The sequence below is a fragment of the Molossus molossus genome, unplaced genomic scaffold (assembly GCF_014108415.1).
Source record: "Molossus molossus isolate mMolMol1 unplaced genomic scaffold, mMolMol1.p scaffold_m16_p_9, whole genome shotgun sequence".
Classification (NCBI taxonomy): domain Eukaryota; kingdom Metazoa; phylum Chordata; class Mammalia; order Chiroptera; family Molossidae; genus Molossus; species Molossus molossus.
In genome coordinates, this window is record NW_023425403.1 from 50,370,886 (window position 1) to 50,396,871 (window position 25,986).

At 36.4% G+C, this 25,986-nt stretch overlaps 1 protein-coding gene across 6 annotated transcripts in view; it reads left to right on the top strand.

Moving 5' to 3' along the window:
* The window catches only part of PCCA (propionyl-CoA carboxylase subunit alpha), a 429,374-nt gene that overhangs the window by 79,270 nt on the left and 324,118 nt on the right, over positions 1-25,986 (top strand). For all 6 annotated transcript variants that reach the window (XM_036250623.1, XM_036250627.1, XM_036250628.1 and 3 more), the window contains one exon: positions 14-67. In XM_036250623.1, coding sequence (XP_036106516.1) covers positions 14-67 — 54 coding nt within the window. The remainder of the gene's footprint in view (positions 1-13; positions 68-25,986) is intronic.

Sequence of the window (25,986 nt, forward strand, 5' to 3'; positions counted from 1 at the left end):
TTTTATTTCTAAGGTACATCCAGGTTATGGATTCCTTTCGGAAAACAAAGAATTTGCCAAATGTTTGGTAAGTTTGTAATGAGCCAGAAGCTGTTAATTTACATTTCAGAAAGCAGTGTAATGGTATTGCTTTTGTAAATATGGGTAGTGGTGAATAAGAGAGTTGTTGCTGACCCAGCAATTTTTTGATAATAGTTTGTGAAAAGTAAAGAGTTTTTATTTTGTAACCTGTCTTGATTTAAAGATTAAAAATGGAAAAGTTATAAAATCACCATTATACCTAATGAATGATACTTAATTTATTATATATTGCATGGACTTTGACTTTTAAATTTAAAAACTTCAGAGTTTTAACTAAACATGTTAGAGAGTCCGGTGATTTATTAATTATTATACCATGAGATTGGAATGTGAAGCCAGAATAAGATTCAATTTTTCCATTTTATTGCATATTGTGGCATTTAAGATCATATCTTACTACCTTCTCTATTTTGGGAAAAGTTTTATTCTGATCTGAGTATCCTCCTGTTATCGCCATCCTGGTTAGGTGAATTAACCTATATTCGCTGCCCTGGCCGAACTTGCTCAGTGGTTAGAGCATCGGCCCATGGACCAGAGAGTCCTGGGTTTGGTCCCCACTAAGGGCACATACCTTGGTTGCAATTTGTCCCCGGCCCCGGTTGGGGTCATGCAGAAAGCAGTCACTCGATATGTCTCTCTCACATTGATGTTTCTCTCTTTCTTCCTCCCACTCTATCTGAGGATAAGTGCAAAAATGTCCTCGGGTGAGGATTAAAAAAAAACTATATTTGCTATTATATTGATTTTCCAAGTATATTTATAACTACATTCAAGATGGTACTGAAACCTTAGTTTCAGATACTAAGATATGATTATGAATGTTTCTAAAAGCTCATTAGATCAATTTATTCTACGTATTAAATTATCTTAATTTATTATTCTAATATGTTATACTTTGTTTTTGTGGTATACTTCTATTTTGTTCTGCCATGGATTCAAATGATTATGAATGTAATAATTTTCTAGATAAAATTTTAACTTAAAATGTGTAAATTTAATTTGAAGCAATTCTTAAGATCATAGAGTTTTGTCTTAGAATGATCTATTTTAGCCAACTTACTCTATTGATTAAAAATTAAGGCCTGAAGAATATAGTCAGTAATATTGTAATAATGATGTGTAGTCCTGGAAATATTGGGAGAACACTTTGTAAAGTATATGATTATCTAACCACTATAGTGTACACCTGAAACTAATACAAAATAATATTGAATGTAGACTATAATTTAAAAATAAAATAAGATAGGAAAAACAAAACAAAACGAAACACAATTTAAGACCTAAGGAGATTGTGATTTAAGGTCACATGGATGGTAATGGTAACAAGTGTCTGGAGAGGACAAATTTGGTAAAACTAACCAAAGGTCCAGATTTACCAGGTTTTATGCAGTATATTCACATTTTCCTATTTATGCCACCCTTTAATTTTTTTATCTCTATGTTTGAGATTTTGCCCTGGCCAGTTTGGCTCAGCGGTTAGAGCGTTGGCCTGTGGTCCAGAGAGACCCGGGTTTGGTTTCTGCTAAGGGCACGTACCTCGATTGCAGTTTGTCCCCGGCCCTGGTTGGTTGTGCGAGTGGCAGCCACTTGATGTGTCCCTTTCACATCGATGTTTCTCTCCCTCCCTCCCACTCTATCTCAACAAAAAAATGGAAAAATGTCCTCAGGTTATTATAAAAAAAAAAAAAAAAAAAAAGATTTTGACTGAGGTTCTGTCATTTATGTAAGAAAATGATTTCTATATAATACTTACCTTTAAATGTATTTGTACAATATAATGCATTAAATTTAAGTTTGTATAGATGAGGTGTCTCTAAACTATGGTTCATGGGCCAAATGGGGCCTGCTGCCTGTGTTTGTAAATTAAGTTTTATTGGCACACAGCCATGCTCGTTCATTTATGTGTGGTCTGGGGCTGCTTTTGCTCTACAGCAGCAGAGTTGCATAGCTATAACAGATCGAATAGCCTGTAAAGCCTAAAATGTTTATTGTATGGCCCTTTATAGAAAAAGTTTGCAAACTCCTGGTAAAAAGGAATATCTGAGTCCCACAGAAGTTAAATGACGTGACTAATATATTCATTCATGCATTTATCTAATTGTATAAAAAATGCCTATTTGGTATCTATAGTCAAGGCATTTGAGAAAGATATACAAATGAATTAGTTATTGGTCCTGCCCATGAGGAGCTCATAGTCATCTTATGGAAAATAAGGCAAGTACTCAAATGACTTCAATTCAGGGAAGAAAATGTTATGACGGAGTTCAAATTCTCCATAAATAAAGACAAAAAAGATTATTTCCATCAGGGGTTTCATGTTAGAGGAAATAGTGTAGAATTTATGACTACCTTCCTTTCTCACTAATTTTCTTTCTAATCTTACCTCCTTCACTTTCCTTTATCAGTGCTATGCCTCAGCCAAGCCAATCTTTTTTTTTTTAATTTTAGTGTCCTCTTGAGACAAGAGACTTGATCTCATCATTCTTGTTTTCCTTTTGTTATCTTTTCTAATGATTTCTACATAATAAATTCAGTGAATGTTTTGGAAGGATTAAATAAACATTATTACATTAAGAATTATAAAACAATAACCTGCAAGAAAACTTTCCTCCTATCATGAAAAGGACTGTTTTGCAACTAGAAGGAAGTATTATTGTATGTTTCTGTTCACTATGAAACTAGGCAGCTAATGATAACTAACCTTCTTTTTTGTATGCATCATGACAGGATTCTTATTTGGGATATAATTTTTCTACCATTAAAATCTGTTCCCATTGGAGTATACAATTTAAGATGCTCTTTTTGGAATATCTGGCTATATTTGGCAAATGCCATAAAAATAAGGCAGTGACATGAAATTGCTTACAGATTTTGTTATGCCATATAAATATTGTTTTTTTTGATTGGTGACCAATCATTGAACTTTGATCGTTATTATTCTAAACTGGGTATATTCTTAGAAATCTGATTTGTAACATAGTGGTGCTAGATTACCATGTTAGTGGAAACTTGGGTAGAAAGATTGGAAGAAGATGGAAATTTTTTTTCTCTCACCCGAGGATATGTTTATTGATTTGAGAGAGAGAAACATCAGTCGGTTGCCTCCTGTATGTGCCCCAACTGGGAATCGAACTCGTAACCTAAGTATGTGCCCTGACCAGGAATTGAACCCCTAACCATTTGGTATACGGGCTGCTGCTGCAACCGAGTTACCCAGCCAGGGCAGAAAAAATTTTTTGTTTTATATTAATGGAATTCTCTGTATTATACTTATCTTGTGCATTAAATTTAATCAACCATGTAGGTTTGGTCTCCATTAATATCTGGTTCTGTTGTTTTTATTGCTGTTCAAACACCAGTGTAATGTTAATTTTTTTTATTAAAAAATCTATATGTACTTTATCTGGTATAATGTTGTTTTTAGTTAATAGCAATGAATAAAAATTATTGATTTTTTCCCCCCTGAATTTATGCTACATATTTGCTATAGAAAGTGTACAGTAATCCAAATATAAAAACATACTACATTTTATAAATTTCCTTTATAGGACATCATTACTTAGGCTTAATTTGCACAAAGTGGGAACAGATTACATTACAATCCCTACTATACAGGATTTAAGCAAAACCAAGTCTTATTTGTTTTGCCTAAATAATTTATGGAAAAAACAAAACTACAATTAACCCTCATAAATAGCAATTTTTAGTAATTTTAAATGTGCTGAGCAAGCAGATTTTATTTTTAAACTTTTTCATTTTGTATTATCCCTCTGGGCTCCTTGTATTCTGAGCTATAAAGGAACAGTGATGAGAGGCTGTGAGGACTGTTAGGATTAAGAAAAGAAATTCTTAGAGTTTATGAGATAGCTTTGAAAATTAAAGTTACATAACTATATATATTCCCATATTATCATATAATTTTTTTGCAGTACAGTGTTATAATTTATAGTAATTAGCTTTATAAAAAATTTATGTTATATTTAATAATTTGTGTTTCGAGTTTGGGTCTTATCCATGTATTTATTTTTAAAATAGTTTTTATTGCCCTGGGCGATTTGGCTCAGCGGTTAGAGTGTAGGCCCAAGGACCAGAGAAGCCCGGGTTCAGTTCCCACTAACAGTTGCTCGGTTGTAGTTTGACCCCAACCCATGTTGAGGTTTTGTGGGTGGCAGCCACTCGATGTGTCTCTCTCATATCAATGTTTCTCTCTCTCTTCCTTCTACTCTCCTTCCCACTCTGAGGATAAGTGCAAAAATGTCCTCAGGTGAGGATAATAAAAACATAAAATATGTTTTTATTGATTTTTTTTTTTTTTTTTTAGAGAGAAGGAAGGGAGAGAGAGATAGAAACATCAATGTGAGAGACAAACATCTATCTGCTGCTTCCTACATGCCCCCTAATAGGGATTGAGCCCACAACCCTTGCATGTACCCTGACAGGGAATTGAACTAGGACCTTTCAGTTCCTGGAATGATGCTCAATCCACTGAGCCACACCAGCCAGGCTTATCCATGTATTTAGAAGATGGGCATATATATAGTGAGTTCTATCCAGAATGCTCAGCATTGAGGGCATAGAAGGGAACTGTGGCAAACATTTGAGGTTTGATGAGTGTATTCTTTTTTTTTTTTTTTTTTAATAATCTTTATTGTTGAATGTATTACAGATGTTCCTCATTTTCCCCCCATTGATCCCCTCCTCCCCTCTCCCCACTCCCGTCCCCCTCCCGCCTTTTCCCACACTATTGTCTGTGTCCATTGGTTATGCATATAAGTTCTTTGGTTTATTTCTTCCCACCCTGCAACCCCTTTCCCTTTGAGGTTTGTCAGTCTAGCAATGAATTTGTACTTCTTAATCCCTTCACCTTTTTCACCCATTCCCCCCAAACCCCCTCCCATCTGGCAACCAACAAAATGTTCTCTGTATCTATGAGAATGTTTCTGTTCTGCCTGTACATTTTGTTTGTAGATTCCATTGTTGATAGGTATGTATTCATTGCCATTTTGTTTGTTCATGTATTTTATCTTTTTCTTCAAAAAGACCCTTCAACATTTCTTATAATAATGGTTTGGTGGTGATGAACTCCTTTAACTTTTTCTTGTCTGGGAAACTCTTTATATGGCCATCGATTCTAAATGACAGCTTTGCGGGATAGAGTAATCTTGGTTGTAGGTTCTTGCTTTTCATCACTGCATATTTCTTGCCACGCCCTTCTGGCCTGCATAGTTTCTTTTGAGAAATCAGGTGACAGTCTTATGGGAACTTTCTTGTAGGTAACTAACTGCTTTTCTCTAGCTGCTTTTAAGATTTTCTCTTTGTCTTGAACCTTTTGCATTTTGATGATGATGTGTCTTGGTGTGGGCCTCTTGGGTTTCATCTTGTTTGGGACTCTCTGTGCTTCCTGGACTTGTATGTCTCTTTCCTTCACCAAGTTAGGAAAGTTTTCTGCCATTATTGTTTCAAACAGATTTTCAATTTCTTGTTCTCACTCTTCTCCTTCCGGCACCCCCAAGATGTGAATGTTGCCACACTTGAAGTTGTCCCAGAGGCTCCTTACACTATCCTCCTTTCTTTGGATTCTTTTTTCTTTTTGCTGTTCTGATTGGGCATTTTTTGCTTCCTTATATTTCAAATCGATGGTTTGCTTTTTGGCTTTACCTACTCTACTATTGAATCTGTGTAAATTATTCTTTATTTCAGTTAATGCCTCCTTCATTTCGAACTGTGCATCCATCATTTCTGACTGGTCCTTTTTTATGCTCTTGAGGCCCTCACTAAGTTCACTGAGGTTCTCACTAAGTTCATTGAGCATCCTTATAAACAGTATTTTGAACTCAGCATCTGTTATGTTGCTTATCTCCATTTCACTTAGTTCTTTTCTTGGGGTTTTGTTCTGTTCTTTCATTTGGGACCTGTTTCTTTGTCTCCTCATTTTGGCTGCCTCCCTGTGTTTGTTTCTGTGTATTACTTAACATGAGGTATGGTGCTATCTGAGACCAGATGCTGCTTGTTTGGAAGAATTTAGGAAAATCTGAAGCAGGATCCAAGACAGGCCAATCCTATGGTTAAGCAAGTGGCAACAGCTTGGGTGGGCCTGAAATTTGGGTGGGGCGGGGCCTCAGGGAATCACCAGGGCGGGGCAACCAGTGTGAGCCAGGTTGCTGGAGTTCCAGATATGGCAGCTGTCTGCTGCCCCAGGGAAGGACTCACCAAAGGAACAAAGGCCTCTGACAGCACGTTTGTCCGGGAGAAAGCCCCCTCTCCAGCCCTCGCTCCAGTGCCAAACAGCTCAGTTCTTCCCTGTATGTCTCTGGTGCCCCTTGAACTGCCTCCCCTCTAAGCTTAGAGGGAGTGAGTCTGATAAGTTCATGCGTGGGCCCTTTATGGAGCTGCCTGGGGCTCCAGCAGCTTCAGCCTCCCTGAGCCTCAGTTCCCGCTGGTTTTTCCAGCTTGAAGTTATTGGGACTTCTCTTCCTGGCACTGGAACCCTGAGCAGGGCGTCTGGTGTGGGACGGGGACACCTCAGTCCCAGGGAGGACCTTCGGAGCTGAGGTATCCTCCTGATTTTTATCTACTCCACGTGAGTGTGGGACCAGCCCGTCAGCCTCCACCCCTCCTACCAGTCTGGATATGGCTGCTGCTTTAATTCCGTAGTTGTAGGACTTCCATCCAGCTTGATTTTAGGTGCTTTTGAATGATGGTTGTTCTGTAGTTTAGTTGTAACTTTGATGTGATTGTGGGAGGACGTGATACCGCGTTTATCTACGCCGCCATCTTGACCGGAAGTCCTCATGAATGTATTCTTTTATCTTCTTTCAATGGATATTTATTAGCAAGATAAGAAATATAACTACGGTGACAATCATTAGATGTAACTTTTTATTTATTCCTCACCCGAGGACATTTTTCCATTTTTTGTTCAGATAGAGTGGGAGGAAGAGAGAGAGAAACATTGACATAAAAGGGACACATCGAGTGGCTGCCACCCGCATGACCAACCAGGTCCGGGGACAAACTACAACCGAGGTATGCACCCTTAGCAGAACTGAACCCGGGTCTCTCTGTACTGTAGGCTGACGCTCTAACCGCTGAGCAAAACCAGCCAGGGTGGCATTAGTAATTTATTACTTTAGTGCATGACAAGAGCTATTGAAGAGTTTTTAGGAGAATGAGAGAGTTAAAATTAGTGTTTTGGTGAAATTGATCTGATAGTTTTCATGTAAATTTTGGTGGCTTAGATTTTTTTCCTGTTAAGGAAATTAATAATTTGATATAATTATAGTGCTATATACATATGCATGATACGGTAGGCTATAAATACTTTGACATATATGATTTTATTTAATTCATGCAACTTTTGAAGTTGGATATTATTTCTGTTTAACAAAAAAGAAAACTTAGACTCAGGTGCAGTGACCTGGCAACAATCACACTATGGTAGTAAGTAACAGAATCAGGACTTGTCCTATGTTGGCTGACCATAAGCACAGAGCAGTTTTAAAAAATACTATATCTTACTTGGCTCAGCTGAAAGAGTGAGAGCATTCAAGTAGTAGCCGAATAGTGAAGACAAATAACTATAGGGAACTTAGCCAAAGCCTATAGAAATCTATCCCTCCACTTTAATAGTAATATGGGCAACACATGATCAGGTTGTAGGAAAATGACTGTTGGTCTGGATAGAAAATTAAAGAAAGCCTTTTGCTAGGTTACTGGTCTTCAGTTATGAGGTTGTAATCCATGGTGTGTCGTTATAGCTATGATGTGTGTTGTAAGTACTTTGTAACTAATAGTAAAATTCTGAAGTTAGCAAGTTCACCAATTGTATGGTAAATGGGAACATGGGCCCTTTCCCATGCTCCAGCTCCCCCTCCCACCTAATGGGAAATATAGTGAAGGCCATTTGTAAGGGCACTGTGAGACCTTGGGAGCCTTGCCAGCATCTCTGGCTAAGGCCAAAGAGAAATGGCTTCTAGATGTGAACCTGGATTATAAACAGCTAGTGTTTTGATCTCATTAATGTCCCCCTTCCACTGCATGCCCTGTTTTCTGTACTCTATAAATTCTTGTGTTGGGAACCTTTGCGTGGTAGTGAACAATAGCACCAGCTGGCCGCCAGGGCGTGGCCCATCCACAGGCCGATGGGACTGAGTGGTTCAACTTCACTGGTGGCAGCTGGTGGTGGTATAAACCTCTGGTCAGCCGCCACCAGTGTGCATGTAAGTCCAAAAAACCCATGTCTTTCACAGCCAGTCCTCTGGGTTGTTTCTTTGAAATCCAAGAACAATATGCTGAGGTTTTCTGGGACCTCAGCACTTTGCATAATACCAGTGATTTTATTTAACAAAATTTTAAATGATTCAGGTGATACTCTACTCATATTTGAAAAAAAATTTTTTTTGAGCAGGAGAAAAAAGGAGAGGCTTAGACCTTGCAAGCCCAGAGTTGTATATAATTTATTTTACCTATACAATCTACAATCTGGGTAGCTCATGGAAGTATGTTTTATGACTTTTATTTATATATGTCATGGTTTAATAAAGTTTGAGAACTAAGCCTTGGCCAGGTAGCTCCATTAATTAGAGCATCGTCCCCATATGCCAAGGTTGCACGTTTCATCCCTAGCCAGAGCACATTGAAGAATCAACCAATGAATGCCTAAATAAGTGGAACAACAAGTCAATTGTTTCTCTCTCTCTCTCTCTCTTCCTCATTTTTTCCCTCCCTCTCTCTCCTTAAATCAATACATTTTTTAAAAAATTGTTTTTAAAGGTTGAAAATTGTTACCACAGTGTATTTTGTAGACATCTAGTTTTAAGTACATAAATTTTCATATCATTAAGATTTCCATTTTGGGCACAGATTTTGATTTTATTATGTTAAAATTTTTCATTTTTGAGAACCTATAATTTTAAGAATTTTAAGTTGCATGTATACATTGAAAAATAAGTTTTCTTCCATCTGTGACTCTCTGATGCTAACCCTCAGTTTAAATCCCTAGAGGCTACACTGCTACTGTTCTTATGGAGCCCCCCGTATTACAATTTGCCTCAATTTCTTGTATAGGATACTCTTATTTGCTGAGCTTAGGTTTTATTTGTTTATAAGAAAACAACTATTCTTCCCTTCCCCAGGCTTTTATTTTTTTTTATTTTTTAAATTATTTTTCTTTATTGGCTTTAGAGAGAGAGGAATGGAGAGAGAGAAATATCGATGAGAGAGAACATTGATTGGCCGCCTCCTGCATGCCCCGCACTGGGGATCGGGCCCACAACCTGGGCATTTGCCCTGAGCAGGAATTGAACTGGTGACCTCTTGGTACATGGGTCAATGCTCAACCACTGAGCCACAGGGGCTGGCCTTCTCCATGCTTTTAAAAAGTAGGTATGAAATATCTACCTATAGATGCACTTACACCATTCTCATTTAATCTTCATGACAATCTGTGCTATATTATTATTTTTATTTTTGGTTTTATAGAAGGGAAAACAGTCTCAGAAATAAATGCCTTGCCCAATGTCACACAGCAGGTAAATATTTAAACAAATTGACTATATGACTAAATCTCAACCTCAGTAAATGTTCCAAACTGCTTCTAAGATTAATTGGAACTACACTGGGTGGTTGTTGGTTTTTGTTTTTTTTTAAATGATACCTTTGCCTGGCACTTATTTTTGCTATTGGTAGAGGCTATTCTCTTTCTGCCTTAAAAAAAGGAAAAAAAAAAGGCTTATCAGTCAGTGTACCATTCAATGTTAAGGTCTGAAACAGAATTATTTATTTATTTTTTTCTAATCTCCTGATACCAGTGAAAGTAAATGTCTTCACTTGGATTTGCTAACTTTATAAGTAAAATACTTGAGTGAGCTAGCTGGTAGAGCTATATTCTACTATAGTCACTGGTGTCTTTTACTTCTTATAAATATTTCTATGTTGAACTAATCAAATCTCCCTGGATTTAGAGGAGAAAGTTTGGTGACTCCTTTCCTTTGGACAATAATTTTATGATATATTTTAAATTGTGGCCTGGCCGGTGTGGCTCAGTACTTTAATGTCGACCCATGTACCAAGAGGTCACCAGTTTGATCCTGGTCAGGGCACATGCCCAGGTTGTGGGCCAGATCTCTAATGGGGGGCATGCAGGAGGTGGCCAGTTGATGTTCTCTGTCATTGATGTTTCTTTCTCCTTCTCCCTTCTTCTCTCTCTAAAATCAATAAAGAAAAAAAAATTTTTTAAATATATTTTAAATTGTGCCTCTTAAATATGTCATGTTCAAAAGAATTTATGAAAACCTGTGAAAGAACATTCATAAAACCCTTAGCATAACAGAATGTCTTTTAAAATATTTGAGGACATGTTTTTCTTCCTGCATTCAGGAGTTCAGCTTCTAGAATATTTGTTGAAGAATTTCAAGGTGATATTGAGTAGAGCACTAAAGTGATACCTGAAAAAAAACAACTTTAGTTTTAGGGAGGCTTTTAAAGATATAGCTAAGGCAAATACATTTAGGGCTGTGAGATTTGGGGAGTGGTTTCAATAGGAAGGTTAAGAATCTGAGATTTGATGAGACTGGGATTTTCTTTCCTTTCCTTGAGGTTAATACAGTTTGAATATTATACTTTAGTTTTCCTTTTCTCTCTCCTTACTGTCTCCTTGCAGTTATTGGCGGAGTCTGGAGTCAGAGTTGAAATTCTCTGCTACTTCATAGTTATGTCATCTTGGACAAATTGCTTATGTTTGACTCTAAAGACTCAAGTGTCTTGTGCTTACTGATTTCATGATATATCTTCTCCATCTGACTCTTTGTATTGAAAACATGTCTCTTATAGCTAGCATGTAGTTGGGTCACGGTTTTTAAATCTGATAATCTGTATCTTTTAATTGTAGTGTTTAGTCCATTAAGTTTTTTTGTTTGTCTTGTGTTTATTGAGATACAATTTACAAACCATAACACTCACCTTTTAAAGTGTATAAATCAGTGATTTTTGTGTAATTTTGGAGTGATGTAACCATCACCACTATGAAATTTCAATTAGATATATTAACAGTTAATAAATTACTGATGTGGCTGGATTTATGTCTACCATTTTATTGTGTTTTCTGGTTGTCTCCTCTTTACCTTCTGTTTTCCTTTCCTGTCTTTGGATCATTTTAATGTTTGTAATTCCATTAACATTTATCTGTTGGATCTATTTTTTACATTTTTTTGGTGCTTTTTCTAGGGATTGCAGTATACCATCTTAACTTTATATGGTCTACTTTGAGTTAGTATTATACCATTTCAGGTGTAAATGTTGAGATTTTGAAATAGTCCCATCATCATGTTCTATGTTGTAGTTATACATATTTCACATGCATATACAGGGGTGGGCAAAGTAGGTTTACCCACCCCTGTTTGTGTGGAAAATATTACAATAATTAATAGAAATCAAACTGTTTCACATACTCACAACTGCAAACCTACTTTTGCCAACCTCTGTATTACAAATTCCATGGGAACATGTCATAATTTTTGCTTCAAACATGTTTGAAGAGATGGCATGTCCTTCATTAATGAGCTAGATATTCAGTTGATATTAAGAATGATTTTTATTTGGACCATTTTTAGGGTACACAGAAGAATTATGTTTTATTTTTACTTCTTTTTTATAATGTATTTTTAATTGTTATAAATTATATATAACATAAAATTTATCCTTTTCACCATTTTTAAGTGTATAGTTCAGTGGCATTAAGTGTATTTGCAATGTGCAACAATTCATCTCCAGAACTGTTTCATCATCTTAAACCAAAACTCTGTACTCATTAAACAATAACTCCCACCCTGGCCGGTTTCGCTCAGAGGTTAGAGCGTCGGCCTGCGGACCAGACAGTCCCCGGTTTGGTTCCCGCGAAGGGCACATAACTCAGTTGTGGTTTGTCCCCGGCCCCGGTTGGGGTTGTGCGGGTGACAACTAGTCGATGTGTCTCTCTCACATTGATGTTTCTCTCTCTCTTCCTCCCTCTTTCCCTCTTGCTCTAATCTGAAGATAAATGCAAAAAATGTCCTCTGGTGAGGAAATAAATAAATAAATAAATAAATAAATAAATAAATAACAATAACTCCCTAGTTCTTCCACTCCTACCCCCAATAACCTCTGTTCTGCTTTGTCTTTCTGAATTTGCATATTCTAGGTAACTCATATAACTGCAATTGTACAATATATATTTTTGTGATTGACTTATTTCAGTTTGCGTAATGTCTTCAAGGTTCATCTGTGTTATAGCATGTGTCAGAATTTCATTGCTTTTTAAATCTGAATAATAGGGTATTTTATGGATCTACCACATTTTGTTTATCATATATTGATTATCACACAACTTATACAGAAGTAGATGGCTGAAGTCATGCTTTTTAATTCTTTTGCATCACTCAAGAAGCTTTCAGTACATGATTGTTAACTATTTATTAGATAAGAAAAGTTGCCGAATTAAAATATGGAATTCTGAAAATAAATGTAGAAAGGGCACTTTGAAAAGGCTCTCTGTATTTTTATGTATAAATGCTATTTTTTTATTTGTAGTAACTTTGTGATCTCTTAAAATTTATTTTTATCCATTTATTTTTATGTAAACCCTCAGCTTAGAATTCAGTAGGAAAGATTTTTTTGTTGTTCTAATAAAGGTAATAGGTAGAAGATTTTGTTGGGTTAAATGAAGTAACATTAATTATCACTATTACAGGTAGTTAATAATTTTTATTGCCCAAATACATTCTAAAATTAAACTTTTAAGTGCATGATTTCTAAAGTTGGTGAAGAGGCAGAAATAATGAGATGATTGCTGGGGCTTTGTTTTTAGACTGGACCTTACCTTATCTAAAAATATTGTTATAAGGTTCCTGAGGCACCATTTTGAAGCACAGTATGTGATATGCTAATTTGCTAAGTAGAGAGTATTCTCTTTTTTAATTGATTGTAGAGGGAGAGGAAGGGAGAAGGAGAGAGAGAGAGAGAAACATCGATGAGAGAGAACATCGATTGGCCGCCTCCTGCATGCCCCGCTCTGGGGATCGGGCCCACAGCCTGGGCATGTGCCGAGACACAACCTGGGAATCGAACTGGTGATATCTTGGTTCATGGTTCGACGCTCAACCACTGAACCACACTGGCCGGACGAGAATATTCTTTTTTGTGTGTACTCACTTTCCAACATACTTAATGTGTGTGCACCTGTGTATTTTCTTAGCTTTTTATTTAGTCTTTCACATGCCAGATGGTTGTTGAATATAAGTATTAAAAAAAGAACATATTAATGGATAAAAATTATGTTGCATTTCTTAACCATTATATTTTATTTATAAGGAAATGTTTTGATTAATAATGACAGCTCTAGAGGTGCTGTTGCTGAGTAGAATGCCACTATTTACATAAAATACATTGGATGTAATGACTTGGTTATATACATGGCGGGGCAAGAGTAGGTTTACAGCCCTGACTGGTTTGACTTAGCAGTTAGAGCTAGGCCAGAGGACCAAAGGTCTCAGGTTTGATTACCAATCAAGGGCAGATACCTGGGTTTGATCCCTATCCAGGTCAGGGTCATGCGGTAGGGAACCAATCTATGTGTCTCTCTCATATTGATGTTTCTCTTTCTCTCTTTCTTCCTCCCTCCTTCCCTTCCCCTCTATCTAAAAATCAATGGAAAAATATCCTCAGGTGAGGATTAAGAACAACAACAAAAAAAGTAGGTTTACAGTTGTGAGTATGCAAAACACAAGAGTTCAGTTCTTGTATTATTATTTTTTAATTATTTTTCTATATGAACAACTGTAAACCTACTTTTGTCCCGCTCTTTATTTATATATTAGATATAAAATGTCAGTATATTTCACTAGGGTAGCACACATTAGCTCAGTGTTTGCTATTATCGTATAATGGCATAATATTTTGGAAGCTAACTAGGATACACTACTGCTGAAAATACAAATTTAAAATCAGTTTAAAAGTAATTGTTGAATCTGGGTAATGAATAACTGGGGATTTATTTTGCCATTATCTACTTTTGACTGTGTTTGAAACTTTTCATTAAAAATATATAAAAGGAAATACATTAAGCCCAGAAGAATTATGTTTTTCTTTCCTATATTGTTCTGGGAGGTCAGATTATCATAGAGTATATAATGAATTCAGGGTAAAATTTGGTTGTCTTGGAGAATACATGTATTAAACCTGGGAGACTTTTAAAGCTCTCTTTCATATCCAGTATGAGGGGATTTTAGCCATTGTCTTTGAAATATTTTCCTGTTATCAAAATATCTGGTTTTATTCTTCTTCATCACTTACACTTGATAGATTCATGACAAGGAGAAAGAGAACAACATTTTGTCTTTATCCTTCAATATTAGTAGAATGGGCACCAAATTAAAATTAAAGTGTAACTATCTAAAAACATTACCTTTTTCCATGTCATCTTGGTTTTTCAAATCTTGACTCAAGCATGTCCACCATAAAGAGTTAGTCAAGAAGCACCTTTCCCATGTACATAAACTTAGTCTAGAGGGAAGATATGAAAGGAAGCTCCCTCCTGAGTGATGTCAGTTAAAAAAAAATCCACTTGTTAAAAGTATTTAATTTAGAGCAGTAAGGAGTAACTTTCATTATTCCACGGATCACATTAAAATTTTTATGTTTTATGTCCCATGATGGTAAACTATTTCTGCTAGGTCTATTACATAGAACTGCATTTCTCAAAGAGCTTTTACCTTGCTATATTGTTAGTTACCGTGCTGTGTTTTCATAATAGCTTTTTCCCTATGCTCCCATGAGTGTGTAGTCGAGTTTTCCAGCGAGTACGTGGTGTATGTTATCGTAACAGATTGAATGCAGACCAGATAAGAGAATACAGCTGTCTTCTATTAAGCCGGATGTTAGAGATTTGCAAAAATGTAAAACATTTCCACTCTTACGGATTTAATTTTGTCATAAAAACGTGAATTCTAATTGTTAACTTTAAGTAGGTTTATTCTTTTAAAATTAAACATTTTTAAAAGTTTTCAATTTAATGCTGTAAATATTGATAGATATAATACACATAAGCAAAAGCTCATTGAGGCGATCAATCTTTTCAAATTCTTGAAAAAGGTTCTGAGCCCCAGCACTTTGAGAAACACTGTTAGAAGGTGAATGAATGGCCTCTTTAGATAAGATGGCACCAGAAAAACCTCTCTGAGAGGGTGACCTTTAAGCTGAGATTTCACAGGGGAAGAACATTCTAGGTAGAAAGAGCAAGATTGCTCTGACTACCCTTTCCCAGCCCACTTACACATTGTTTTCTGATCTTATTATAATTACTTTCATGCTATGTCAAGGACTTATTCACCTATGAATTCCTGTCATTTACCATCTTACTAGTCATTAATAATTCTTTGTCAATTTTAATGTTTACAAACATAAGACAAACTTTTGGAGGGAGGCTTAAACTCTTTGCTATTCATACCAACCTAATTTGAAAAATATTTTTAAAAATTAGCAAATATTTGTTACAATTTATTATTTACTATTCCTTTTGCATAAAAGAGTGTATATCAGGTTTCTATGTATGACTTTTAGTATAATATGGCTTTGTCTTTCCTATACATTTATTAATGGTAAATTTGTTTCACAATCTTTTTTTTTTTACATCTTACTCGAGGATATTTTTCCAATTATCTTCAGATAGATTGGGAAGGAGAGTGGCAAGGAGGGAGGGAGGAAGAGAGAGAGAGAGAGAAATAGAAATATCGATGTGAGAAAGACACATTGATTGGTTGCCACCTTGGCCAGAATTCAACCTAGGACTTTTTGGTCTGTGGGCTGACGCTCTAACGGCTGAGCCAAACTGTTTTGCAATCTTTATTCTTTGGAGTTTTAATTTGATCCAAATTTCTTAGTGTGGTATATGAAGACACTGTGTTTTTATTATCATTCCTCCTATTACCACCTTCATAATAGCATTTAAGAGCAAAAACATTTGAAAAAATGAATGGTTGAGCCTAGTTGGTGTGGCTTAGTGGTTGAGTGTCGACCCATGCACCAAAAGGTCGCTGATTCGATTCCCGGTCAGGGCACATGCCCAGGTTGTGGGCCTAATCCCCAGTGTGGGGCGTGCAGAAGTTAGCCAATAGATGTTCTCTCTCATAGATGCTTCTATCTTTCTCTCCTTCTCCCTTCCTCTCTCTAAAATCAATACAGAAAATAAAATTAAAAATGATTTAGAAAGTGAATGATAAAGATAAAAAGGAAATAATGAGTTTAGATAAAATAGGAGTACAGCAACAAGATTGATTGTGACCATGATACGAATGGATGAGATTCTACCCTTAGCAAATTGTTACCTATTTTTGAGTACTTACTGTGTGCTAGGCACTTTCCAAGCACTCTGTGTCTAACTCATTTGCTTTTCATAATAGCCTTACAGGCAGATAGTGCTATCTTCACTTTACAAGTATGAGAAGCAAAGGAGGGTGAATTTAAGCAAGTTGCTCAAGGTCACACAACTATTAGGACCTGGGCAAGGATTTGAACCCAGGCATTGCCTATACCTTAAATTATGGGCAATGCTACCTCTGAAGAAGAGATTGTACAACTTGTTTTGGAGCAAAACAAAATAAAACCTTAAAATGTTTTCAACTCTTGCCCTGGCCAGTTTGGCTCAGCGGTTAGAGTGTCGGCCCGCGGTCCAGAGAGACCCGGGTTCAGTTCCCGTTAAGGGCACGTACCTCGGTTGCAGTTTGTCCCCGGCCCTGGTCGGTCGTGCGGGTGGCAGCCACTCGATGAGTCCCTTTCACATTGGTGTTTCTCTCTCTTTCTCTCTTCCTCTCTCTCCCTCCCACTCTATCTGAACAAAAAATGTCCTCGGGCGAGGAAAAAAAAGAAAAAATGTTTTCAACTCTTTTTTTGTCACCCATCATTATTTTTCCCTGTAAGACTATATATAATGTTATCATTTGTTATAATTTTATAATTATAATTTGTTAAGCCTCTTGGTATCTTTAACTTGTAGAACATTTCCAGAACCAAAGGGACTATAAAAAGAGTTGTCTGTAAAAGTTCAGGTTTTTCCCCTAAAAGCTGGAAGTGGGAATAAGAAGCAGATGAAATAAAAAGAAAAGTACACAGAAGAAGAAAGTATAGTGAAACAATAATGTGTTTTGTAGTAGAGACTGTAGTGTGGTAGTTCTGGTTGAGTCAGTATGTAGCAGTCATATCAATAACCAAGAGCACACATGTTGGAGGACTTGCTTTTTAGATGCCTTGGCCAGCATAATTTTAGTGACTAGGGTGTGAGGGTCTGAACAGTAACAGTATTTGGTAGAGATTAAAAACAGCAATGGGCCCTGGCCGGTTTGACTCAGCGGTTGGAGCATCAGCCCACAGACTAGAGAGTCCTGGGTTCGGTTCCCTCTAGGGACATGTACCTTGGTTGCAGTTTGTACCCAGCCCTGGTGGGGTCTTGTGGGTGGCAACCAGTCAATGTGTCTCTCATGTTGATGTTTCTTTCTCTCTCTTCCTCCCTCTCTCCCTTCCACTGTAACTGAAGGAAAATGCAAAATTGTCCTTGGGTGGGGTTAAAAGAAAAAACCTAGCAATGGAGCCTAGCTGATGTGGCTCAGTGGTTGAGTGTCGACCCAAACACCAAGAAGTTGCCAGTTCGATTCCTTGTCAGGGCATGTGCCCAGGTTGTGGGCACGATCCCCAGTGGGAGGGCATGCAGGGGGTGGCCAATCGATGTTTCTGTCTCTTCCTCTCCCTTCTTCTCTCTTTAAACTCAATAAAAAGGAAACAAACAAACAAAACCAGCAATGGAGATGATTAAATGTAGATATTAAAAGATATCAAATAAGGAATAAAAAGAGATAGAAGATAAAAAAACAGCTCTCTTTGAGGAACCAAAAGTAACCAATAATTTAGAAATATATATCCTATTAGACAAATGTTTCTATTATGTGGGGGAAATTACCTCAATAAGTACATTTTCTTCAAGGTAAAAGAAAGTAAAAGGTTCAGCTTTGTATATGTAGGTTTACATCTGAATGAGAAGACTTTGTTAAATGGGTGGGTCTCTCATAGGGGAAAGGATGAGGACTTGGGTTCTTAGTGAACAGATGATTCTCTTGAGGGATTGTCGAATATTTATAAGTGGTTTTATGTGTGCTTTTTTCTTTCAATCTGTCAGTACCCTGTGATATGTATAGATTTAGAAACTTAATCAGAAATATAGTGATTTTCTTAATCATATACTAGTGGGTAATCAGTTGTTTTGATTAAAGTCTATTGTTTCTTCAAGCCCTGAGAATTCTAAAATCTAGAATTTAATTGCATATCTTTATATGGAAAAAGTAAGTTTAGCCAAAAACCACAAAGAAAAACATAACCAGATTTTAAATATTTTTAATATTTTAATATTTGTTGTGATTAATTTTGTATGGGCTTTAATAATCCGATATGTTTATTTAGGTGATCAGAGAAAGAAAGTCATAGTCAAACATTCTAATAATATAAGTGTATATTATAGTATTGTTTTGGAAAAATAAGTCACACTATAATTTAAAATAGTAAATTAACATATTAATGTCTTCATTCATTCTAGTGCCACATTAATTTAGAAGTTTTCATTTAAAATTTAATTATGAAAATCAATTTATTTAAAAAGTTAATAGAGCCCTGGCCAGTTTGGCTCAGCGGTTAGAGCATCGACCTGCGGTCCTGAGAGACCCGGGTTCGGTTCCCGCTAAGGGCGCTTACCTCGGTTGCAGTTTGTCCCCGGCCTTGGTCGGTTGTGCGGGTGGCAGCCACTCGATGTGTTCCTTTCACGTCGATGTTTCTCTCTCTCTCTCTGTTCCTCTCTCTCCCTCCCACTCTACCTGAACAAAAAATGGAAAAATGTCCTCGGGTGAGGATTAAAAAAAAAAAATATATATATATATATATATATATATATATATATATATATATATAAAGTTAATAGATAGTAGTGGTCCACATTTCATTTCAGATTTTTTCACTGTAAATTGCAACTTGGATTATGATGAATAGGCTAATATTTTGTGCCCTAATTAATGAATTCCTGTTCATATAAACCAAATGTTTTATTTTGAGATATAAATCATTAGTTAATATGATCTTTAATTTTTTTCTTGACAAACTTCTAAACTTTCAGAGCCTTGCTGGGTCCCTGATAAACTTTAGATCATTAAGTCTAGAATTTGTTGACTGAATTAATGAATTAACCAGTAGATTAGTACCTTGTTGAATTTATTTATTTATTTATTTATTTATTTATTTATTTATATTTTTATCCTCACCTGAGGTCATTTTTCCATTTTTGTTTTGTTCAGATAGAGTGGGAGGGAGAGAGAGGAAGAGAGAGAAAGAGAGAAACATTGATGTGAAAGGGACACATCGAGTAGTTGCCACCCGCACGACCCAATCAGGGCTGGGGACAAACAGCAAATGAGGTACGTGCCCTTAATGGAACTCAACCCAGGTCTCTCTGGACCGCAGGCTGATGCTCTAACTGCTGAGCCAAACTGGCCAGGGCAATTCTTTTTTTTTAAACATCCAAAGATTTTATTTTCACTCTTTGGGAACTGTTCAACATAATGGCAGCTTTTAGATAAGTTTCACAGATCTTTACCAAAGCTGACTATGTTTACAATAATGTTTTGCACAATATTTTTAGTACATGAAGTGTAAAAATTTCAAGTTTATCTTAGCTTTTCAGTCTATGAGGTATTAAAAGTGGTGACAGGGCTGCTTTGTTACTGTTTTGCAGCTACCTCTTTAATTGATGTTGAATTGTGGTTTTCTGTGCACACAGGGTTAAGTAAAAAGGTTGCAGTCATCTAGTGAGCATTTTTCCTTTAATGTGCTCATTAGTGGTGGCAAGTCCAGGTTTTAGCACATGTCAGTAATTTACATTTCATTGCTGAGTGGCTGCCCTTGTTCAAGAGTTGTTTCTAAGGCTGATGAATATATATTGGGAATAAACAGAGTAGAAGAATTGAAAGCCAAATACCCTGCCAGGCCTTTCAGTTGGTTCTGAAGCTTCCAGTGGATCTCTGATTAGCAATGCATTAAGCTGGATGAAAATGCAAAGATGAGGCCTACAAAAGTTGCCACAGGTAGGCTATCCCCTTAAATCCCCTTTTTGTGACCACCTTTCCATTTCATCTTTCCCAACTTCTTCTTTCATGGCAGACTTTCTGTTAAGTGCAAATACTCTGTTAGACCTAGGAAGTGAACAATAGAGGATCAACCTGGTTCCTTTACCCCATCTAACTATTAAGCCAACTGTGATTGTTATGCAGAGTCGACAAAAGCAAAGAGCTTGATGGGCCTTACAGCTCCTAGGGACCTCATTACTGTGATTGGGATCTCTGTGGTGATTCCTTCTGGGATTCAGTTTTCCCTCTTTGCCTGATTGGTACCAGCTTGTTCTGGCTTTTAAAAGTGTGTGTAGATCATTAAAGGGTAATCTGTGGTCAGTGTTGCTGGACATAGGGACAAGACTCATGTTAATATTGTCTTTGAAATTGAGGCATTTGGGAAAATACAGAAGTTTTCTTTTTGTAAAAACTTGATATATTATAATGAAGCATTTTTAGAACTGAGGATTGTATTCTGAGTTACTTCATGCATAGATGGAGTAGCATTAGGAAATATTAGTCTTGCTATCTTTAAAAGATTAAAAATGTTGTAATTCTTCATACATTTTAGGAGTATTTTTATATTTTTGGACATTTGCGTTTATTGCAAGAAAGTAGGTATTGATATTGCCAATTGTGTGTGTTTGTTGGGTCCTCTGTTGTCTATTTGCTTATTTACTTTTGTGGTATGCATCAAAACACTGAGTTCAAGATGTTTTGTTCAGAATTCACGGTTAAACTCAAAAGTGAGTAGATTTATGACTAACAATACAGTATTGAAAGACACTGAAAAATATCAGTACTCAAGTTAGATTATTATTTCATGGTAAATTCAGTTGGTTGTGATTTAGTTCTGAGATCATCTAAACATGAAGGCATGTTGAGCCTAGTTTATTATGTCTGTATATTAGTGTTTTGTTAGCTAGAGTTTTAATAGAGGAGCAACATGGAGCAACCTTGTTTTGGAAATTTTTATGTGTATGAAGATAAAGATAACGAATTTTTAGAATATTAGTTTAGTAATATTCTGATCAGTATTTGTAGCTTTTGCAAAATGTAACAATAAATTTACCTTCTAGATGACTACTTGAAACTGTTCATTTTGGATGTTTGCCAGATAAAAGCCTCATGGGATTAAGTTCTGGAAAACCACTTGCAAATTTGTGGGGGTATCAGTGACTTTGAATATTTAACTGTCCAAACTGTCATCTACTTGCATTCTGTCTCTGCATTCGGTAAAAAATTTAGAAGTTTGTAAGCCAGTTAGAATTAAAGGTAACATCTGCTTTTAATTGGTGTTTTATTTTCTCCCAAGTCAGTAAAAATTCAGTAAGACATGAATTATCAAATTTTGCAATGCTAAGCAACTTGTCAAGTGACAGTAAGCACTACCTTGTGCACTTGCACAGATGGAAGTGTTAGAAAGTTGGTTAATCGTCAGGAGTTCTGATTATGGTTGTAGAAGGCCAAAACTCTATAACCATTGCCAGCTTTCTAGTGTCAGATAGTATTCATTTGTTAATTTTGTAGGCTTTTTTCAATTACTGGCAAATTGCCTCTTGATACTTGGTCTAATAGACCTATGGTCAGATAAGGCAATGTAGAATTCTTCTGTTTCTCATGTCTTTTTTTTTTTTTTTTAAGTAAACATCTTAGTTAAATTATTTAAGTAAAAAAAAAAAAGAAAATCTAAGTATGGGTTTTAAATGGTATTTTCTAATACATACTCATAATGTATTGAGAAGTATCTGTTTGAATCTTAGCAAAGGAAGCCTTTCATGGGCTTCCTGTTGAAAAAGAAAGTTTTTTTCTGTTTTTTTTTTTTTTTTTTCCATTTTCAAACCATTTTAAGGTATAAAACATAAGGATAAAGAAATTGGTTCTTTCGCCCTGGCCGGTTTGGCTCAGCGGTTGGAGCGTCGGCCTGCGGTCCGGAGAGACCTGGGTTCGGTTCCGCTAAGGGCATGTACCTCGGTTGCAGTTTGTCCCCAGCCCTGGTTGGGTCATGTGGGTGGCGACCACTCGATGTGTCCCTTTCACGTCGATGTTTCTCTCTCTCTCTCCCTCCCGCTCTATCTGAACAAAATATTGAGGAAAATGTCCTCGGGTGAGGATAAAAAAAAAAAAAAAAAGAAATTGGTTCTTTCTAGAAGAGCATGTAAAAATAACTCAAGACTTCAAATATTCTCGTAACTAAGAAAGACCCCCCCCAATATTCCAATTGTACTGATTACATTTTACTTTTCTAGTTACTGAAAATTTCCACATGGTACCAAGTAGTCGTTTTATAGAAAGTGTGTCTTTAAAAATTCAACTGTGAAGGAATGGTTTTTGTTTTTGTTTTGCTAATTGTTAATATGAAAGTGGATTTTCTCCTTTTCATATTTGAATAGATCTGTATATTAGAGGTAGAATTCAACTGGACTTCCATATAATTCACGTTTTCTTTTTTGTTGTCCACTTATGAATATCTGATAAATGTTTTTATGTAGTAATGTATTTTGCTACTAGAAATTAATGGGCTTTTTAATTAGATTCAGAAACTGTCCTATTCTGTTATTTGTATATTGTGAGATTTTATTTCAACTTAAAAGCTAGGGAAGATGTTTAAGTAGATTAACCTAATAGTTTTACATACAGTTGAAAAGTAGTATCTTAAACCCATGGGCTATGTTTAGCAGTTCTTATACATTTAAAAAAAATAGTTGAAAAATAAAAAACTTATATCTTCCAGCTAAAGTAGACCTAACACATTTATAGTCATTTTGATGCCTGATAACTTCAGGGTTCATTGCCCCTGTACATTTTTCAAATTATTTGCTTCTCAATACATAAGGCTTTAATTTGCCTCCTACTGACAAACCCCAAATGGGTTTTTAAGAATTTTGAAAGTGGACTATTATAGCTGTGCTTCAGCACTGGCTTTGATTGCTGACACAAAATTTCCTAAGACATCCCAAATTTAGACTGATGGAGGAGGTTCAGGCAGCATCTTCTGGACAAGTGCTAAGATTTTTTTCTCAGATACAGAATTACTATTTTCTTTTAATCCTATTTTAATGCCTATTTAAAAAATAACTTAGCCCTAGCTGATATTGCTCAGTGGTTAGAGTATCAGCCCTCACCTAGAACTGAAGGGTTGTGGGTTTGATTTCTAGTCAAGGGCATGTATGTGGGTTTCAGGTTCAGTCCAACATGCACCAGTTGATGTGTCTCTCACATCGATGTTCCTCTGTCTCTCTCACCCTTGCTCCCTCTCTTACACTCACTCTGAAAAAAATCAAAGGAAAAAATATCCTTGGGTGAGGATTAACAAACAACAGAAAAATAATAAAAATTTAGACACAAGATTTAACCACATTTTATTCACTGTTAACTTACATTTTTGTTTTTATGGTCCTTTTTATCTTAAATTTTACATAATAATAATAAAGTTAAATATTTGCACCTTAAAGTACCCTAAAGCAATAATTATTTCTTTTATAAATAATTGATATTAGTAGTAAGTACAATTTATATACTGATGAAAAACACTGATGAATAATATCTCAAGGCTGCATTCTATTAGAGGTGTTTAAAGTGACTTTCATGTCATTTGTTTATGCTTGCTGTATTTTTAAGGAATAAAGGAAACAGTTGATACCTGTATTTTATGGAAAGAAGATGAAAACCTACAGCTAACATTTGTATTGGGGTAATCATTTACCTTTTTGGCTCTAAGTACTCTCATGATCTCTTAGGAAACTGAGATTGTGGTAGACTTGCCTTGTTAATTATTTCTGTTTTCAGCTCAGTTTGGTCACTAATACTTGACTTGTTGCTTAGATTCTTCCCCCCTTTGCCTCATTGCATGCAGTTCTTATTGTTTAAATTACCAAGCTTTCTTTATCATGTGATCCTGTCAACTCTATTGACAATTGATTGGATCAGGGATTAGTGTCTGACCCAAAAGGCAATAATCTATAGAAGGGTCATGGCCCATAGTGTGTGTGTGTCTGAGCCGGGTGGGTGTAGATGTGTGTGGTGGAGGTTGTGAGTGGTGGTGGGGTGCAGAGAAGGCTGTGACACTTGAACTGTAATAACTGAAATATGAGAAGGAGCAGCCAGCACGTGAAGCTCTGGGGCAAGCCCTCTCCAGGCAGAAGGAATAGCAGGTGTAAATGTCCTGCAGCAGGAGTGAGATTAGTACATTGGATCAAGAAAAGGAAGCTGGTGCTGCAGGATAATGATGAATGAGGAGACATGTGCTAGAGGACGAGATTGGAAGGATCAGCTAAGGCTACTGTAAGAAGCTGGGATTTTAATCAAAGCAGTATGGGGAGCCTGGCCTGGAGAGGGGGGGGGATTTTAAGCATGTAGTGACATAATATGATATACTTCTTTATTATTATAACAAGAATGCTTATCAGCCTGAAGAATTGTGTGATTAAAAGTAGTTTTGGCCCTGGCCGGTATGGCTCAGCGGTTAGAGCGTGGGCCTGCGGTCTAGAGGGACCTGGGTTCGGTTCCCGCTAAGGGCACGTACGTCGGTTGCAGTTTGTCCCTGACCCTGGTTGGGTCGTGCAGGAGTCAGCCACTCAATGTGTTCCTTTCACGTCGATATTTCTCTCTCTCTCCCTCCTACTCTATCTGAACAAAAAATGGAAAAATGTCCTCGGGTGAGGATAAAAAAAAAAAAAGTAGTTCTAATGCCCGTTCGGGGTGGCTCAGTCAGTTGGAGCATTGTCTTGTACACAAAAGTTTGTGGGTTCAATTCCTGGTCAGGGCACATACCCAGGTTTCAGGTTCGATCCCTAATCAGGATGATACAGGAAGCAACCGATTGATGTTTCTCATATTTATGTTTCTCTTTTCTCTCTCTCTCTCTCTCTCTGAAAAAACAAACAAACCAGTAATAAGATATCCTTGGGTGAGGATTTAAAAAAGAAGTAGTTATGATAATAGGAGTTGAAAAATGTAAACTATATACCAAGTGTGACAAAAACTTGTGCCCTAGAAGAAATCTCATGCTAGTCCACCTAGAGAAGTCCTCACTCCTTAATTTTGCCCTACTGTTTTTAGGATGTATTCCTCTGTGAAAACAAAGGTATCTTCTAATCTATACTTTGCAGATCATCTACTTTTCAGTCAACCCTACCCTTATCTTTAGAAGTTAATACCAAGAATCATTCCTTTTCCCACATTGATTTACTTTCTTAAATCTGGATTATTGTTTTAAAAAACACTCTAGTAAGACAGCCTATGGGAACCTTTGACTCTTCAAGTCCTAAGAGCAATTATGGGGTAGGTATGGATACAAAGAGAATAAATAGCATCCCAGTTTAAGGTGGCCCTTTTAAATTGTCTCCGATACCAGAGTTAATTACTGATATTCTTCTTTAACTTTCTGTCTAGCTAGCAGGTGTTGGTAACCTCACATAAATCAACTATGGTAGGCATGCATGTGTGCACACAAACACTCACACTCCAGAGCATAGTATGTGTGCATGCATCACTCACTAACATCTTTTTTACTATGGATTATTTACTGATGCTGGTTATGATCATCTTATCTTCCCTGATGATTGATTCAGGGTGACTCAATGAAGGCTTAATTGAGTTTGGGCCAGTGAAACATGATGCAAGGCTCTTTTTGGGACACCTTTTTTTTGGATAAACTCTCCATTCTTTTTTTTTTTTAATCCTCACCCGAGGACATTTTTCCATTTTTTGTTCAGGTAGAGTGGGAGGGAGAGAG